A 20,106-nucleotide genomic window follows, 5' to 3' on the forward strand; every position below is an offset into this window, starting at 1 on the left:
TATTGTAACCTTTTATCCAGTGAATTGGAAGGTAATGTAAAACAAAACTCCATCCCTACTTTCTTGCTGTGAAAAAGCTGTATCTAGTGTGCCCATACAGTCACAGGAGGAAATCTTTCAAGTTGATGGGACTTTTGCATGTGATTTCACTAAAGATACAATGCCAGTGTTTGTGGTGTTTTGTATCAATAGTAAATGGCTTTATAAATTAGGATGTCAAAAATGATATTTTCACCAATCAATGTTCTTAATTTCAGTTTCAGTTTATTTTTTAGCCCTCCTTCAAGCACAATGATCAAAAAATAAGTTATTTTTGAGAAATAAGTTATTTTTGGGCGGGGATTAACTGTTTTATGTGTTAGCTTCATGGACTGGGAGGGCTGCCGCAGACACTGATGAAACTATTTTTGGCCTGTGCAATTTAAAGACAAACAAGCGTCTCTTTTTCTTTTCCATTTTTGAGTTTTTCCAAAGTTGTGTTGTGTCTCTCGAGTATTTGGGTATTTTGCGCTGTCAGCATAGGTGGTGACATTAGTTGTAGCAGGAGATCTATCCTTCAAAATAAGTTCCTTTTTTTTTTTTAAAAAAAAAAAAGAAAACCTTAGGGAACATTTGGAGAAAAAAGTCTAATAAAAGAATTGTTTAAAATATTAAAAAGTAAAGATCAGTCAGTAATTAACGTGGTTAACTTAAGTTTCTTTTAGTTTTTCTTTTCTATATTGTCAAGATCAGCTGGAATCTTTGTCCCCAGACCAGGATAGAAAAGAAAACCGTGAAGGGCACCAAAAACAGAGCCAGACTTTTAGGCAGTTCTCCTACTCTTCCTACTTTCTCTTCCATGGCAAAGCATGTGTGTGAGAAAAAAGTAATTATAATACCAGAAGGAAAAGTTACTTGGCTGTAAAGACATAGATCCATTGGATCAGCGGACGTTCCTTTGGCCTCTTCTGAGCCTCAGTGTCTCAGAAGATACCCAAAGAACTGGTTGAAGAAGGAATGAGGCAGTAAAGGAGGTGGTCTTCCTCAGCTGATCTCATTATGTCCATGTTCACAATGCCTCCCAAAAATGAAAGACCACTAGAGTTGGGCGTAGTTAGTTTCCTTTTCTACCAGTCTAAAGGAACCAACAAGGTGTTCAGTTTCCCCAGTGTGGCCTAACGGGAATGATAATTGTTCTTTATTTTTTTCCTTTTTTTCTAGAATCATTCAAGCAGCAAAAGGCTAACTGAAAATTTATAAAAGGCTCCTTTATTTTCCATCTTTTTCTAGTTATTTCACTGTATTTGTTTAGTTAGCTGTTACCACTCTAATCTAGAAGTTATTTTGGTGTTGGAGATGCCTGGCAATTGGAGTGCCGTTTTTACACTACTGGGAAATTGGTCATACTAGATCCTGCTTAAAATCTGACGATTCTCCTCGGTTACCTAATGTGAAATAACTTTTCATATCAGGCTTGAAAATGTCAGTCTTTGTCTCCAGACTTTCTTTTTGGTGATGTGACAAGTAAAATCTTAGGCTGTCACTATTACGTGATTCCTCTGAAACTTCAGCAAATTTCTCATGACATCTTTTCCACTGTGAAGAAAAAAATCTGCTCCCTAGGATGAAAATTTTCATTGCAACTGCCTTTCAGATTTTGGAGAGATACTGTTTTCTAGTTTAAGCTCCAACCAGCATTGTTCTTGTGTAACCTCTTTAGATTTATATGTAAATGAAGCTAATTATCTCTAATTACCTAAGAAACAAAGGACAACATGCCCCTATGAAAGCACTCATTTCTGTGGTGTATTCAATCCTTGATTAAATGCCCTGGGAATCTATAAGCCTTATGATTGACCCTAGTACAAATTACGTAAGGTATTCATCTGGTGTTGTGGACTTTCTAAGCCTTGTTAGACCCTACTGAAGTTTATAAAGAAGCCCCTATCCTCAAGGGAACTAATCAAGGTTTTCCCTTAAGTCTTACACAAATGCTTGGCAATTACTTCATAACTAAGGGCTCCCAAGTACATGTTACTCAATCTCCTAACCCGTGAGGGAGTACCAAGGTGGAAAAAGGTGGACTGTGGAGAAGCTTAGTGTGTGTCACAAGAGGACCCTGAACACGTAATGTCCCGCGGAAACTACTGAGTTTAAGAACCAAGTTATTTGCAGCGTACTTGCAGATAAATTAGTATGTGCTTCTAACGTGAAGACAGATCCATTTATGCTTAATGATGTAACAAAACTAATGCAAAACTTACTGCATGTCTAAAGTGAGAGTGAGGCTGTGTAGGATGTTTAACTCTTTCCTACTGTGAATGCATATTGCTTCTGTGGAAATGCTACAGTTGCATTCCTTTGCTAACTTCTGCATAATCAAACCATTAAATTTTCAGAAAGCTGCTTGTAAAAATGTATTTTTTTCTCAAAAGATTGTTTTTAAAGGTGTACTAAGGCACACTAGTAAATTTTCTTTTTACACTGGACTGTCACATTTAATTCTGAGCTGCATTTGTTTAAGCTGTATTGGTGCTGTTGCAGTACAAAAATGACAGCTAGTCAAGGTAACTGCTATATCGTCACAGAATTGTCTAGCATTTAATGAAAGGCCATCTCTTCACTTGGAAACTTCTAATTTAACCCTTTCCCTAATTTATAATGGTTGGACCATGGATGCTTTTGCAGTGATGTTTTCTGGTGACCTTGAAGATACTGAACCATAGTACAGTGCTACTGAGAGATACAGCATCTGTTTGCTGGAATTGGCTCTATTTATAACTGTATATGAATAAATGCTTCTGCGATCTTAAAATACAGCAGGAAAAATTGTACCTCGAGTAGTTAATTGTATCCTGTGAAGGCAGTGCAGCGATATAATGCTGTTATGTCACCTGCTGTTACACCTCATGCATAAGTGTAAGATGAGTATAATATTGATGTCTGAGGATGTTCAGTTCTATTAAGAGCAGGTTTATGCTGTGTATAAAGAGAAGGTTATTGCATTGGTTATAAATTTGGTGGTTTGTATTTTTGGATAACTATTAAACTAGAGATAGCTGCTTTATCATTCTGGTTTCTACCAGTGACTTCAGTTGTCAAAAAGATTTAACTAGCTCTGTAAAAAGCTGTCCTCTTAAGAAAATGTTTATAGCCTTGGTTGCAATTTTTAGAAGTAACTTCTGAACAGAAAGTTGCATTTAATTTCAGTGTGAGAATATTTTTGAAAGTAGCATTAACTTTTACTTATAATAGAGCTTCAACTTCTGTCCAGTTCTTTTAGAAGTCAAATAACTTGTTTTTTAATAACAATTTTTTGTATATGTGGAATTTTCTTGGGCTCTAAAGCATCTCATATATGTTAGCGTTGTGGGACTAAGTTTAAATCTGCATTCACCTTACCATCATGCTTTTGAGAAATTGGACTGACTTTGGGCAGGTAGGAATGGCATTTGCTAGTAATGAGAAGATTTTCAAAATTGGCTAGTGAATTAGTCAGTGACGCAGTCACTGGAATTGTCACCGTTGGAAACTTTAGATTTTGACAGATGGGTGTCATAAGCTGTATGTCTACTGACTCATCCCCACTAATTTTTCCACCAGTCTCATTTGGTGAGTGTTATTTTGTAAGAGTAGGTAGAACTACTGTTGAGAGTGCATCACAGGGAAAAATAAAACAATACCACTAATGAAAATACTGCTTTCAGTACTATGACTTTTTGTGTATATGCCAGTAACATTCTTCTTTATTTTGTTTCAGAAATTCTCAGCATTTTTTCTCCTTTAAAAACGCAAAGTGAGAATTATTTGAATGTGGTGTAGATGCTGCTGTCATGCTTTTTATATTAACAGGAGCCCGTTACGAAGCTCGTGTCGTGCCGGGGGACAGCACAGCATTTAGGAATGACGCTGGCTGTCCTGATCCCTCTGTAGCCATATGCTGCCATTCATAACCTGGCTCTGTGTAATGGTATTAAAGCAACAGATGCCAGACATAGCTAGAGAGGCCGAGCTAGGGAGGAACACTCTGCAAAAACACGCAGATAGTTTTGTTTCTCTGTGTTTGGAGGGTGACTTAGCATATGGGTTTTTGGGGAGTAGCAGGTTTGTTTGTTTGTTTGTTTACCAGTTTGTTTACATGAAACAGAGATGGATACAACAGACTTCAAAGGCTATGTTTGTCGCATGCAATATTTTTAAAGTAGAGGTGGATACACTGCCGACTTCCAGAGCCCCTGAAACAAGCCATCTGTATGAGACATGTGAAACTTGATTTGTCAAGCTGTGGCTTAAAACTTTCTCATTAGAGGCTTGCATTTCCTTAAAAATCATGATAGCTGAGCCTTAGCAGCTGCTGTGGTATTAAATCAGATTCTGAGAAAAAGCAGCTTTATCTGCCATGACAGACAAATGTCTGTGGGATTTATTAAATGTCTGGTCTTAAAACTGAATCATTAAAATGTATTTACCTTTAGGTGCTGTACTAGTGTCCTCAAGCATTTTTGTTCATTTTAATGCAATTTCTAGCAGATTAAGTTTGGCAGATATTCTGTGTAGTCCATGTCTGTTTTTTCAGCAGTGAGTTCACATTGTTTCTGCCTCTGTTAAGTTTTATACTGTTTAGCAATAAATAAAAGCCATAGCTAACCACCTTTAACTGGAGAGGAAAAAAAAAAAAGTCCTAGGTTACTTGCTGATAGCAAAATTCTGGTAGTATTTTGATGGTGTGCGTGGTCGCTCAAACTAAGTCTACTTAAAGTTGCATGTATTGCATTTGTAAAGGTCTGAAAATAGGATGTTGGGGAGGGAACAGAGCGTGTTTTAAATGAACTGTTTATTAAAAAAATATGATATTCAGCTATTATTCCCAGAAGCTGTTTCTTAAAATACGGCTGCTTTCTCTTCCCCCTAGACCTACTGATTAAAAAGCGTGTGTTGAATCCTATATGCATATGGCTGATCCAAACCAGTGTTGAACGCTGTTCAAAACGTTATTTTGGGGTTTATTAATGTAGCTAGTTTTAAAAAGAAATTTACAGAAAAAAGCAACATCAAAAATATTAGATGAATTGAGTGATTATCTGTTAGGTTGTAACATTCATTTCTGTGTATTTAATTAAGAAGTTGTAGCAGTGAAGAACACATTTGAATGCTTTAATTTTCTTTAATTGTTTGTATATGAATTTAGGCTACAGAAAGTGAGGCTGGTGATATGGATCTCAGTGGGTTGCCAGAGACAGCAGTGGATTCGGAGGATGATGACGATGAAGAAGACATTGAAAGGGCATCAGATCCTTTGATGAGTAGGGATATTGTTAGAGACTGCCTGGAGAAAGACCCAATAGACAGGACAGATGATGACATTGGTAAGTTAATACAATGTAGTGAAATACTATGAAACTTGTTTTCCTTCGACACAGAAATGTACTTCTTTAGCTTGAGGTTTTATTTTAGTCACAGGCTTTTGTATTTGGTATGTTTAGTGTTCTGTAAGCTTATTCACAAAAAAGAGTGAATGAGCATATCCAAAGAAGAAATTGAAAATGCCCATGGAATGGGTGAAAGTTATTAGTGCTGGCCAGTTAGATCTCAGCATTCAACTTGTAATTGATATCGCAAATATGAAGTAAAAATATAAAGTAAAGGTTGTGGCTTGTTGGAAATAGTTTTACATAACCTTGGCAAAATCAACATTAATGTCAATTCTGGATCCTTATCACATTTTTTATTAATCGTAAGTTGTGATATTGTGTCTGTTTTTACACTCATACATACCTTGTGTTTAAAAAAACAAAACAAAACAAAACCTAATATTGGAGTCATAAAACCCTTATATAAGAAGTGTGTATTTACTAAAAGTAATTTGCTGTGTTAACATACAATCTAATACATTGAAAGTGAAGCAATACAGAACTATAAAATTTTAATTCTTACACTTTCTAGCTTAATCTGTTCCACTGACTCCTTTTGAAAACTACTTTTCTCTTTTATTAAAGTATAAATAAAAAATTTAGGAAGAAGATGGGGTTAAATTGAGTATTTTTATTAGGTACAACTAAATGCAAAGTACATCCTGCATTAAGGACTTATAAACCCTTAGCAAAACTGTTGAGAAGAACTGAGCTCTGGATAGCCGCAAACAATGTAAAAAGTGAAAATATGGGAGTTACTGAGAGTTGAGTATAAGTGCAACTCCAATGCATGCAGAAGATATGTTAGCAATAGTCACCTGTGCGACAGTAATTACATTGTCTGCCTAATCCAGGGGAATTCTGTCAATGTGCTTGTGACAGTCATGTGCAATTTAAGTCTAGACTCTGAAGGTATAGCTTTACCAATGAATTTGCTTGGTTTTGTAAAACTTTCCTTCTTAATGACCTACTATGTTTTAAATAAGCCTAGCATAGGTTTAACTGAATTATCTCAGTGGCTGGATGGAGTATTATGATTTCATTGGCTGTATTCAAAGCTCTTGGTACATTACAACTCTTCCATTATGCTGACTTTTACTATGCAGGCCGTCTATTGATGATATGACCAGCCAGTCTGTGCCTGTAAAATACCCAGTAATTACAACAGGCCACTGTACATGATTTATATTAGTATACAGAAACGATTGTGCAGCTTTTTAACTTAAGTAGCCTCAGGCATCCTTCTGTAGAACTGTCTTTGCTGTGCTTTGTTTTGACATGTGCAACTCAGTGGGCTTTTTCTCCTTCAGAACAACTACTGGAATTCATGCATCAATTGCCTGCTTTTGCCAACATGACAATGTCAGTGAGGAGAGAGCTCTGTGCTGTGATGGTGTTTGCAGTCGTGGAGAGAGCAGGAACTATTGTACTGAACGATGGGGAAGAGGTCGGTAGAACTTACTTTTGACTCCCCTATTGTGCAGACATCCTAGACTCCACAGCATTAAGGTCCTCTTTCATTGCTTTAAAAAAAAAAGCATTAGGCATGTAAATTAAGCCTCTCTTGTTGAGTGTTAGATTAAAACCTGCACAGCATTCCAAGTAATGGAATAACATACAATAAAAGCATAAGAAAAATACTCTTCATAATGTACACAGAAATGCTTCCTGCCTATTGGAGCTGATTCTGAAAGCTTATTCCAGTGTTTTAAAACCTTCCATTTATTTTATACTGTTTTACATAATTTTATTTAACTTTTATGTTAAGAGTTTAAAGATTCCAATTTTCCTGAGCTGGAAATGGTTACGCATTTGAGGTAAACCAGCTTATAAATATTTTTAATAGCTAATAGAAAATTAACTCTTTTCCTTTAGAATGACTGTGAGGATTGTATCTGTATAGTATGATATCAGAATGTTAAGTGACTCAGACTTCATGTATCCTGCAACATTTAAATTATAGCTGGATTCCTGGTCAGTCATTTTAAATGGCTCTGTGGAGGTGACATATCCTGATGGAAGAACAGAGATACTGTGCATGGGAAACAGTTTTGGTGTTTCCCCTACCATGGAGAAGGAATATATGAAAGGAGTGATGAGAACCAAAGTGGATGACTGCCAGGTAGAGTGTTTGACTGTAATATAAGCAAAATCACATACACATAGAAGTAATGAGGCTAAATGGCCAAATACAGTTTTATTTAAAACTGAGTATGTATAAAACCTCCAGTGCATAATCCTGCCAATGTTTGGGAAGTAGGGGTCCTGCTGTTTGTACCCACAGTCTGGGAAAGCTTGTTCCCCTGATCCAGATAGGGACTATTTTGGGTAAAGAGGGTCATCTACCCACTTTCTCCAGAAATTGAGGCCCAGCAGCTTGTTGCATATATTTGTTGCTTCAAACTTTCCCTTAGGAAGAGCTCAAGGTCCATTAGCCTGCTATATGGGCTGTTTTACTTCTGCAGGTAATAGCCATCCTTCCTTATTGGACTCAACTACTGAATCTTAGAGTAATACAAGGTCCCTATCCTATGGTCTGAAGTATGAAGAGTAGAAAATCTTCTGGTTTCATCCAATCTGGTCTTTCAAGGAAAACTTCTTGATCCTTACTAACACAAGTAGTCAGATGTAAGGAACATTTCACATAGCATGAGAAAATAAGCCTAATTTGGATGTGTGGTTGCTATTTACTTATTTCCATCCAGAAATTAAAAAATTTGCCTGGTCCTGATGGCTAATTAGCTTCCAACAGATGTCCTTTGAAATGGATGAAAATGAGTATTAACTGAATCACCTGGTTTAGTTTGCATGTCTAACTTCCAATAAGTGCATAAATGGTATCTGTTTGGAAGACGTTTTCCAAGAAATCCAAATTGCAGGAAAACTGTTTCAACTAGTAGTAGCTGTTGGAAATACAAAAGTTATGTAAATGATTTGGGAAGAATGCAGTTAAAAATATGTCTCAGTGGAGCTTATGCCTTTGCCCTAAATACATGATGATTTACAATCTAGCAATCAAAAGAAACGTAATTACTTTTCAGTTAATGATCCAAGTTTATGTGAGAAGGCATTTTAATCTTCAGTATTTACCCATAAAAAGAAATAAAGGTATAAAACATTTAACAAGTTACAGAAGATTATTCATTGTGAATACAATCTGAAAGTTTTGCAAACTGGAGTTGGGGGTCTTAGTTATATTTGAATATTGTAGGTTCTAGGAATATTCTTAAGGTATTTATTCTTTCACTTATACCTTGCTGAGCCAATGATGGCAGAAATTTTTTCTTTTGCATTATACTTTAATCTAAAAGTATTTCTGTATGCCAGCACTTATGTAAACAAATAAATGCTGGCTTTCGTAATGACTGACTTCATATATGATTGCTATGAAAAATGAAAAGTATTGGCAATAACAGTGGGCACAAAAATCAAGAATAAGGTTTTCCCTTCATTCTTTCTTACACCTTTTAAATACCATGTAAAAGCTAAAATGTGAGGGAAAAATACTGGATAGAATACTGACCTTCCTCTCCAGCAGATGGAGAGAGAAAAGCAGCTAAACAAAAATGCCTAGTAATGCTGAATCATTTTGCACTGATGAATCTTGATCTCTTCTAAGTGCAAAATTGCAATGGAATTACCGTACTTGAGTATTCATCTGCTTACTGTAGTTGAACTGCTGGACAGACAAATTTGGCCAACTGTGGCTTGAGAGATCTTTTATAACAATAGAGTAAATGCATCATAAGTCTAAACAGTTTTCTGAAGACTTTCTCTTTTAATACTCGTGCGTGATGATTCTTCCAGTTTGTTTGTATAGCCCAGCAAGATTATTGCCGCATCCTCAATCAAGTAGAAAAGAACATGCAGAAGGTAGAAGAGGAAGGGGAGATTGTGATGGTGAAGGAGCACAGGGAGCTTGATCGCACTGGAACAAGAAAAGGTCACATTGTCATCAAGGTAAAAGCAAAAGATGGAGAGGCTTGCAAAAGTCATGCATGCTCCATAGACATCTAGACTTGGTAAATAAGGCCCAGGATTAATTGAGATATAAATTCAAAAGTATTAACACTTTGAAATAAAGGGTTACTATTTGTAGTTTTTCTGTTTAGAATTACAGACATTGATAATTAGATGATTTCTGTATAAGTTAATTACAGAAATTTATTAAATTTCTTATTGCAATGATTAAACTATTATGTTTACTTAGCTCATCAGTCAGTACATGGTCTTATTATTCTTTCTAGTTTAATGTGTCATAAGTATGTTACCAGACAGCAAATTAGCATTTACTTAAAATGTATTTTAATAAAGAAGGATTTATTTGTTACAGGGAACGGCTGAAAGATTAACAATGCATCTGGTGGAAGAACACTCTGTGGTGGATCCAACATTTATAGAAGATTTCCTGTTGACATATCGGACCTTTCTTTCCAGCCCAATGGAAGTGGGCAAGAAGTTGTTGGAGTGGTTCAATGACCCCAGCCTCAGGGATAAGGTTAAAATCCCCTAAATTATACACCTGTTATTGTTTGCATTGAAATATAAGTTAGTAAGAATAAAATAAAAATGTTTACTATATTTTCAAGAAAGTGACTATAGCTGAAAAAGACAAATCATAGTGACAAATTTTAACAGCAGAATATATGGATAAAAGTCTTTTTTTTCTTTAAGTGTACTTTATTTCAAATACTAATATGTTCAAGGGAGTTGTTTTACCTTGTGTTTTTACAACATAAATTAGTTGCTTGTAAATACAGCAAAAGTTATTTTGCAATAACTAGCGTTCTTATTTAATATTATTCAATAGAATTCTATTTTGCCTTGAAACGTGAACATTTAACCAAGTTGTTTTCCATACATAATACTAGTGAACCGAACTTGGCAATCACTTTGTGATAACTTCTTTTTATATGAAGACATTAGAAAATATAGCCACTGTAAAGAATTTATTGAGCCTTTTTCTTGTTGAGACTTACATGGCATTAAAAAAAAAAAAACCACAAAAAAGTAACTAAACACCCCTTACCCCAAACAAAACTGCCATGATAGGAAAATAAGGCCCTGTATAATCAGTTTTGGCACACTGATAGCACTGTCTATTGAGGCTATACAGTGCCTCACACTGTAGTGTTCTATTTCCAATTATATACAGCTTCGTCAAATGTAAATCACTAGTAAAAAATCTCTAGATGGTTTTTGAAAATTTGAAACTAAATGGATTGTATCAATGAGGTTAAAGAGAAGTTTCGTTTCAACATTTCTTTAAATCTGGATGTGTCTCCTGCTAGAAGAGCTCGTAAATCTGTGCCTTGCTTTGGCAGAGAGGATGAGCTTTGTTTCAAGGAAGTGCTAACTGCTGTTCCTGTGAAAATCTGACTGTGCTATAAATACTGGAAAGTTGCAACTAATACTGTTTAGTACAGACTTATTAGAGCTTCAAAGCTGTCATACTGGAGTTCATCATCTTCAGACTTTTTTCCTCTTTTTCCTTCCATGGATGTTCCCCTCAGTAGCCCCCATGAGCATGAGCCCCAAGAGCCCCGAAGCATGAGCAAGCATGGTCTGCAGCGAGGCACGTAATGGCTAGTAGCAGGTCTGAAGCAGAGCAACTCTTTGTCGTTTCAATAAGCAACCCTTTCTGGCATCAAGTAGTGCTGACAAAAAAGCTGCTTGATTCAAATACAAGAAAGGCAAGAGTCAGAAACAAGTGGGGAACAAGGAGTCTGGAAGATCTTGGCTATTTTGTATTGGGGGCTCTTAGACAGTGAGGAGAGGGGAAATAGATGAGTAAAATTGTTTCTGGGAATGAATAGTAGTAATCAGCCTGGGACGTGTGAGATCTGACCTTACTTACAGTTTGCCTAACACTAGAGTACTTGACTTTGCACGTTTAATCTTCTTTTAATGTTGTTCCTCTGTGTGGTATAAGTAAAGGCATTCATTCTTCTGGAAGTCGATGTTCAACCCTTTTCAATGCAGTGTGTTGGGTGCCGTAGTAAGTCACAACTTTGAAAGCAGCATTGATTTTGAAACTATCACTGCAATGATTTAAAATATGTTACATGGGATGGCTTGAAACTTCTCAGCCTTTTTAAAGCAATCTGTGAATAGCCTAAATTTAAATAGACCTTTATCTGGATCTTCCAATGTGATCCATATTGATGAAAAACAGCGCAGAGGTTAAAGCAAAAGGAAGGAAGTTTTGTCTTCAGTTTTAAAGATGGAAAAATCTCAAATATGCCAGAAATGCTACCCCTAGCCTACTTCACTATGACTAGGAGCTGCAACACATGTAGTGTACAGTTATCTCCTTTTAGAAATCTAAACTGCCTAAACAGTTCTAAAATAGTTGACTAGTTTGGTCATGAATTTCAGCAATTCTTCTAAATTCTCTCGCTTTACCAGATATATAGGAACCTAGCTGGCAACTGTATAAACACAATACATCTCCCATACAGTTCCCGTGAGGATGTCAGTGTTTATTTTAGGTTGCTCTAGCCTTAGGTCTTTAGCACAAGCGGCTACAAGGGCTTTGGTGTTGAGCAGATGCAGTGAACTGGTAATGATCAGCTTTGTACAATTAATGTTTGTATGAGATTTTGTTCCTAAACTCCAGTTCTTCAGATATTTAGCCTTCCTTCCCCTCCCCTGGCCAAACTTGCTTTCCCCACGTAACAGAAGAAATGTAGCTATATTTTTGAGATAACCAAGTGGCACAACCATTCTTGATTCAAGAATCTTTTAAAAATTGTATGAATCTGTTTTCCTTCTGAATGTCAAACATCTTTTTATTTTGTCAGGACCACTGCTGCTGACTTTCCAGGTCAAATTGCACACTAAGATCAAATTTTATGGTGGAAGCATAAATTAAAAGAAAGAAAATGTAGTTCTTTGTGGCCTTGCCTTCAATAATACTAGTTGATAGTATTCCTTTAGTTTTTTTCTTACCATACTGTGAAATACCACATGATATCCTTCTGAACTTCATAGTCATAGTTGCTGGGAGGAGTAGGGATGGAGAGGGAGAAAGGAGGAAGAATAAATGGAAAAGCTTAATCTAAAGATGAGAATTAAGAATTGCATATATTCACTCCAAGAGCTCTTTCCTGCTTCTCACAATAGCTCCTCTTTCCTGCCTCTGTAAACATACAATAGTTCTCTTACACAGGAAAATGTCTAATGAAGTTAGTGGTGGCTTATCTAAAGTTTTGTAAGTTTGAAGAGTCAGTATAAAACAATATAGGAAGCTTTTGTGATTGCATGCTACAAGAATTAAGGACAGAACAAACTTGGAAATGTGTATAAACAGGAAAGTGTTCATGCAAGTCGCAGGTGGATCTCCCTTGGTGTCCTTTACCTGCATGATCCATTCCCTACTCTTAAACAAATTGGATACAGCCAGTGTTAATTTTTGAACTCTTAGTTTTCTTAGTGCAATTTAATTCCTAAGTCATTTTAATACTTGTTTCGTTCTGTCATCCTGGTACACTGTTACCTGTCAGTGACATGAGCTTTGGACCGATAATATTTAGGTTTCCCCAACTGAACTTTACATAATCTCTAATAAGGGGTATTTCTAAGGACTTAGCAATAGTGCTGATGTGGTCGTTCCTGGAAAATCTTCATGTTACTGATTAATTTTCAGGTTACACGGGTAGTATTGTTGTGGGTGAACAATCACTTCAATGATTTTGAAGGAGATCCTGCTATGACTCGATTTCTGGAGGAATTTGAGAACAATTTGGAGAGAGAGGTAAGAACGAATTTTTCTGACAATTCGGGATGGCAGCAAGTAGTTGGACTGTTTTACATATAACTCATTATGCTTTTCTCATTCTTTTGTAGAAAATGGGCGGACATTTGAGGCTGTTAAATATTGCTTGTGCTGCTAAAGCTAAACGAAGATTGATAACCTTAACAAAGCCATCTCGAGAAGCCCCTTTGCCTTTTATCTTGCTGGGAGGGTCAGAAAAGGGATTTGGAATCTTTGTGGACAGTGTAGACTTTGGTAGCAAAGCTACAGAAGCAGGCTTGAAACGTGGAGACCAGGTAGGTATTTTTTAAATGCTTTTCTCTTTTTTCTTTTCTTTTTTTCTGCTAAATAAAAATAACACTACCTGTTTGTATTTTTAGATACTGGAAGTGAATGGTCAAAACTTTGAAAACATTCAGCTGTCAAAAGCCATGGAAATCCTTAGAAATAACACTCATCTGTCTATCACTGTGAAAACCAATTTATTTGGTAAGTTCGTGTGCGCTTTTTGTTCCAACTTTTGCTCTAACTTTAGGTGGAGTCTTTGATTTTTGTACAGCTAATGTTTGGAAATAGTTTAAAGTAATTATAGTCGAAACATTTTAGAGGTGGGAAGAATAGGAAAAGAAGGAAGTTTGTAGTTTGAAGTTTGCCCTAAAATACATTGTATCAAAATTGCAGAGAAAAATTTACAAGTAGGTCTTATGAAGTGACTTCACTCTCGCAAGTCTGTGTTTTAGGATGAAGAGGAACTTGTGGGACCGTTTAGCCTGCACTTCTAGAAAGTGTTTTTGTATAATATTTAGTACTTTCCCAGGAAAGAAGCCTCTTCTGGAATTTCAGGTTTTTAGTGATATTAATTTTCTTCTGTATTTGTTCATACTTTTTCAGTGCAGCAAGATTAATAAAAACCTTCATGCTAGCCAGGTGAAAACACTCTTGCAGCCCTCCAAATCTATTTTCTTTTTTTCCCTCCTTCTTTTTCTCCAACTTGATCTTTACAACTGCATGCTTGGATCGTTCAGGTGATTCAGTGATATGTTCCCAACATCTCTCTTTCAGAATCAGGTTCTTCATCACAAATAGCTAGGGTATTACCACAGGATGTTACTTCACTAAGCAATGATTAAGTATGCTTAGGTTATCTCCAAAAAACATTTGTCAAATATGTTTCCTAGGGAACATTTTATTATTTCTTTGCAGAAAAGATGCTAATATTCTGCCACCCTAATAATTCAAAGACATTTCTTAGTATCGGTATATGCTTGTTCTGCAATATGTGCTCATTTTTTTATGTATAGGAGTAAGTTCTTTATAAATGTCCTTCACACGGTAGGGTTTTTTGATAATGTGTTTTTAGTCTTGAAAGACTAAATCTGGTTTCTTCATTTCCTCATAATTTGCATTTTCTAAGTTTTTTTTTAATCTTGTGGCTCCTCTCCAAATACTGAAATCACACCATAACATGTCAGAGCAGTTACTTCCTGTGTCTTGCTTATGATATTCCTTATCAACAAATCCCAAAAGGAGAGTAGCCTTTTTTAATAGCATCTCCTTATTTATATCTAATCTGCCTATGTAGCCTGCAGATCCTTTTCTACAGTACAGCTCTTTGCTCAGATTATTTGCCTTCACATTTATTTTTCTCTCTCTTATTTGAAGCTTTTTGAGTCCCTTGTAATTTGTCACATACCTCAGGATATAAGGAGTTTTTAAGACAAAATGGGGTAAAACCTTGCCCTTAGTACTCATCCCTTAGTTGTTTGTCGTTGTCTCCACTTTTTCTACAATTCTTTTTAATAATCGGTTTCCTAGAAAATACCAAAGAGACAATTGTGTCTTTCTTTGCTTTTTGTTTGTCTTCATTTTCAAGCAGATTGCTTTTGTATATTTGACATAGACTTGTTCAGCAAGTGCCAGCTGGCTGACATTCATTTATTTTTTAGTTTTGTCTTTTCAAGACCCCACCTAGCTCATATTCTTTGACTGTTTATTCTGCTTTTCTTACTCTTCACTCTCTTTAAATACTTTATTTTATGGTTGTTTTCATCTAAGGTATTCCACTTCTAGTAAGGAGGAACTGTTGAGAATACAAAGTTTTCTCTCTTCCTAAAACAAGCCTTCTCAGCACAGTTTCATAACTTCAGGATCTTCGTTCATTATTACAACTTTCTCCATCTATGCATGGGCACTGCCACTCTCGTTCAGAACATCTCACTTACTCTCCACATCAGATTTTTTTGTATGATGTATTTACCAACATTTTTGCCAAGTTAAAAACTGCAGACGATGATCATCTCATTCACCAGCGCATCAGGTGTTCCTGCCTCAGGGATGACTCTTTGCTAGAGAAGGGAGGTAGACAGGAGGGAGCAGTAGCAGGTTTAGCCCTTGACTGTGTTTTTGATTATGCCGCAGCCAGTCTGTCAGCCTTCCAAGACTTCTTGTTTTCTTGTACATCCGGCAGTTGGGCACAGCAGCCTTGTCAAATATCCAAGATGTCTAGCTGTTTTCACATGCTTTTCCTATGACCTTGTTACAATTTCCATTTCCCCTCTGATTTCTGATTTTTGTTCCTGGTGCTAATTACTTCTTGTCCATCTGTGAGCCTTTGTTGCTAGTTTAAAACCTCCCTTTTCAGTTGTTAGTTTTCTCATCTCATCTTTGTTTAATGGGCTCTTTTTATGCATGCTACTATCCTGCAGAAACCTGTCCTTCAGTTGAAAAGTCAAAGTGCTTCTGTTGACGTGATCCATACAACCATGTAGTCATCCAGTATATTTCTTTCCTGAGCTGGGCCAATTTACCAGTTTTATGATTTTTACTGCAGGTGATGGATGTTCTTTTTAAAATTTAAAAATTATTTAAAATCTCATATTTAAATTCAGGTCGTATGCGATAAGCAGTTTTTCGTAACGACTAACATTTGATCTGATACACAGACCTTTTTTTTTTGTTCATCTCCTTTCCCCTCTTTTTTTCTCTTGTGCAGTTTTTAAAGAACTTCTAACACGGTTGTCAGAGGAGAAGAGAAATGGTGCTCCTCATCTGCCTAAAATTGGTGATATTAAAAAGGCAAGTCGTTATTCCATCCCAGACCTTGCTGTTGATGTGGAGCAGGTAATAGGATTAGAAAAAGTAAATAAGAAAAGTAAAGCCAACACAGTTGGGGGAAGAAACAAATTAAAGAAGATACTTGACAAGACTCGAATCAGTATCCTGCCTCAGAAACCATACAAGTGAGTTGTCTTTAATTTCCTGTTAAATATTTGCTCTGTGTTAAACTTTAATAATTTGTTACTCATGTTTGCTAGTGCAAATGCTTTTATATCTGCAAAAATATTTGTGTTTTTCTTCATCTAGTCTGTTAATTTGCTAATTTCAGACTAGAAAATATTAGTCTGAATATTTGAAAAATCAGACTCCTAACACTAAGACGGTGCATCTCTGTGTCCATATCTGTGGACAGGTTTCAGTTCTTATAGATGCAGTGATGGCATAAGTAATTTTTATATCATTTACTGTTTTCTGTTAAGATGACTGTTAACTGGAAGCATCCTAGGCAGTTAATCTGAGGTGAGCTCAACAAGCAGGTTTGCTTGTACATTCTGGCAGTCTGTAGGTATTTCTGCATACTGCCACAAGGGAGACTGAAATTAAAATCCCCAATCAAATTTAGAATTCTTATGTGAAAGCTAAAGGATATTTGATGGTATTGTATCTGATATCTTTTATCTGGATGTGATATCTGATACCTTTTTATTCTATGAACACATTTTAGAAATAGATTTCTGATGGAGTTTGTTAGAACCTATAGAAGAAAGTTTTAAAAAGTTAAAAAGTTTAAAAAGTTTTATGGAAATCTGTTTCTCATTGAAGACAGATAGTATCAATTGAATGTGAAAATGAGAAAAATGAATTGTAGCAGGTGGATGATGTGTAATTAGTGTTTTCTCTCATTTTTCTTTTCTAAATCTTATTGGAAAAATTATTCTATGGGCAGTTGCGAAAATGAAACTTCTGCTGAAGATCTAGTTTTTTTCTTCTATTATTTAAAAAGAAATGTTTGCTTGACTAATATTAGGTATTCACACTAAAGAAAGATGAATACTGTTCTGAAACATCATTAGCAGCAAGATAAGTAAAATGTTACTGGTGTGAAGGGTGAATATAAATTACCGTATCCAAATAATAGATCTTTCTTAAAATGAAGCAGAGAAGTTTCAGCAGCAGAGACTCTTTAAATCCTCATTTTATGTTGTTTCTTTTAAATGTTCTCTCTTATGTCACCAGTCTTGTCTGTTTGTTCCTTTGAGGTCTGGTGAGCCATGCATACTGTTGAGTGTGATTTTTTGCATTGTTTCCCATTGTTCACAAATTTTTGCATAAATTTCTGTTGTTGGATTTCATTTTTTTTTCCTTTGTTGATTCCTTTCATTTTTGCACTTTTTCTGTGCAGGGACCTTTTCCGGTAAGAGTCAGAAAAACAATATACTTGACCTATTTTATTTTCCTTTTGCTAGCCTTACTTCTTATGTTATGTATAGCAATTTGTCTTCAAAGCCTGTTGACGTTCAGTTGCTTGTGTCTGCATCGTTTCTGTGTAGAGATGTGTGGCTGTAGACTTTTCTGTGTGCGCTTTTTTCCCCCCTCTTGCACTGAAACTTCTATTTTGATCTTCCTAATAATTAACTGCATTGCATATGTTAAAGGACTTCATCTATTTTCATATGTTCTTAAAAACAAAAAATTAAGAGGGATGAAAAAGCCAATTAACTTGTATTTAACAGTTAACTGAGGCAGGTAGGTAGACTTCACTAGTCAGTCTCCCAGCCTTGAGGTAAAGCTGTCCACCGTCTGCTGAGTGCTGCAGAGGCTTCCAGGGTCTTTAGTGTCCAAGTAAAACCAATCTTTAAACTAGAACGAGGTAATTCTTTAAATGGAGAGAACTTAACATCTCATGAAGCAGACAAACCAGTATCGAGGGTGAAGCATTTTGAGCAGAGGATGATCTCTTCCTTCAGTCGTGCCTTTTAGTCCGATAACTTTCAGTAACTTCCTGAACGGAGCGAACAGCACCATTTCCTATAGGTTCCTGGGAAATCTTCTGTCCATCAGCTGTGACACTTGTCTTGAAGTACGCCTCTGGCTACAGCCCCTCTTCAGGCTCCTTGCTTTTTGTACTCGTCACCCCTCCCAATCCAGAAGCTTTTTTGTAGTCTGTGGGCTCTGTTACCCCTGAAAGGATTAACCATGGGCCCCACCTCACCCTCTAGCAAAGTTTTGCCTCGTCCATAGCAGAGCATCCCAGACAAAAAGAAACCCTTCTCTCTCCTGTCCAGTTATGGCCCTTCAGTAGGATGCATAATATACTGTATTTTGAGAGCAGAAAGATTTAGACAGTTCTGCCATGTCATTATCCCTTCTACCATGTTTGTTATCCAGCAGGAAAGTTATTATTTAATTAATTCTGTCCATCTTCCTGCCTGGCAAATGCATACATGAAGCAACAGAAATATATTATGTCTTTGCTTTAAAGCTACAATCTCCTTTCTCTAACATAAGATATCTGACATAGCAATGAGTGCAGTAGATCTCCATGGGACCTGGAGTCTTCTAGTACTGCCATTTATATCTGAAACTTCTGGGGTTCGTTTCTTTTTTGCGTAACTTAGATCAACACGTCAGTGACTTCTGAATTTTAAAAACTGTGTAAGCTGAGTAGAATGATAAATACTTTCCTGTTTGAGATAGGAATGCCTGCTGGGTAGCTAAGAGAACTTTAGAAACATTACTTTAAAAAAAAAAATGTTGTTGGTTGATCTACTTTACTGAAGCTACTTCAGGTATGACGCACAGAATAGGTATAATGAAGCATGACAGGATTATATAACAGCCCCAAAAAGGAATACATAACGTTATTGAAACAGCTCAGTGAAAGGGGAGGGGAGGAGGTTTTTGTCATCCAGCTCTCAGTTAAAGAAAATACTGGTGTTAGCACAGCTATGAAATACACCCCGTCGATGCTGGTACCACCAGGGCAGAAGGCACCGTGGGGCTCTGGGGCCTCGGAGGTTCTTTGGTTACTTGTTTTCTTCACGCGTGCGGGGGGAGCGGTTCCTGCTTGAGCGACAGCAGATCAGATCAGTCACTGGGAGGGCTTTTCAGCTGTATTGGAGATGTTTGCCTGTGGCTTAGCATAAAAGTGTTGTGTGCTGAATTAACCATCGCTGCTTGTCACAGTCTTGGGCTTTATGTGGAAGTACAAAAACAGGATGTTCAGGTTCAGTTCAACTTCGGTTTGCGAGAGATCCTAGAGCTGTTCTTTCTGGTGGGCTTGGATTTTTCCTGAGGTTTGTGCTTTATAAAATATTTTGGTAATGCAGGGTTATCTAGCTTTTAAAAACAAAACTACAAAAAAGAGCATGCCTCCAAACCTTTTTCTTGATGACATTTCCTTCTAAAAAGCAGTTACTGTATTGGTGCAATTAAAATTGTGCCTCGAATGCCCTGCGATGCCGTCCTCCCTGAAGCATTGCTCAGTTCCCAGCACTTACAGAAGTGGTACGAGTGTGCGCTGGGTAAACCACACAAGGATGCTTTTTCTGTAACAAACCTACGAGGATAACTGATCAGGCCCTTAGTTACTTCTGTGTAGGTTTTCTGTGAATGGATAGAAGACTATACAACAACTTAAAGTGCCAAAAGTTGGAATATGAGTGCTGTTTGTGTTGCCTTGTTTAACGTAGTGGCTTGACGTTCCAGAGTTGCAGCAGTTTGCAATGAAACCCCACTTCTGATTTATGCTTTATTTACATGCGTAGATACAGATGTGCTAGGCAGCCTTTTAAAAAAATTCCTTTGTCTATAATGGGTGCATTTTAAATTATTTCTATTTTCTATAATAGCTGCCATTCAACATTTCAATCCTCAGAGCATTTTACGCAGGACTTTTGGCTA

At 36.5% G+C, this 20,106-nt stretch overlaps 1 protein-coding gene across 12 annotated transcripts in view; it reads left to right on the forward strand.

Moving 5' to 3' along the window:
* The window catches only part of RAPGEF2 (Rap guanine nucleotide exchange factor 2), a 190,978-nt gene that overhangs the window by 147,463 nt on the left and 23,409 nt on the right, over nucleotides 1-20,106 (forward strand). For all 12 annotated transcript variants that reach the window (XM_064510904.1, XM_064510913.1, XM_064510905.1 and 9 more), the window contains 9 exons: nucleotides 5,168-5,345; nucleotides 6,701-6,837; nucleotides 7,354-7,512; nucleotides 9,198-9,350; nucleotides 9,724-9,888; nucleotides 13,039-13,146; nucleotides 13,239-13,442; nucleotides 13,527-13,635; nucleotides 16,139-16,385. In XM_064510904.1, the coding sequence (XP_064366974.1) occupies nucleotides 5,168-5,345; nucleotides 6,701-6,837; nucleotides 7,354-7,512; nucleotides 9,198-9,350; nucleotides 9,724-9,888; nucleotides 13,039-13,146; nucleotides 13,239-13,442; nucleotides 13,527-13,635; nucleotides 16,139-16,385 (1,460 nt within the window). The remainder of the gene's footprint in view (nucleotides 1-5,167; nucleotides 5,346-6,700; nucleotides 6,838-7,353; nucleotides 7,513-9,197; nucleotides 9,351-9,723; nucleotides 9,889-13,038; nucleotides 13,147-13,238; nucleotides 13,443-13,526; nucleotides 13,636-16,138; nucleotides 16,386-20,106) is intronic.

The sequence above is a fragment of the Dromaius novaehollandiae genome, chromosome 4 (assembly GCF_036370855.1).
Source record: "Dromaius novaehollandiae isolate bDroNov1 chromosome 4, bDroNov1.hap1, whole genome shotgun sequence".
Classification (NCBI taxonomy): domain Eukaryota; kingdom Metazoa; phylum Chordata; class Aves; order Casuariiformes; family Dromaiidae; genus Dromaius; species Dromaius novaehollandiae.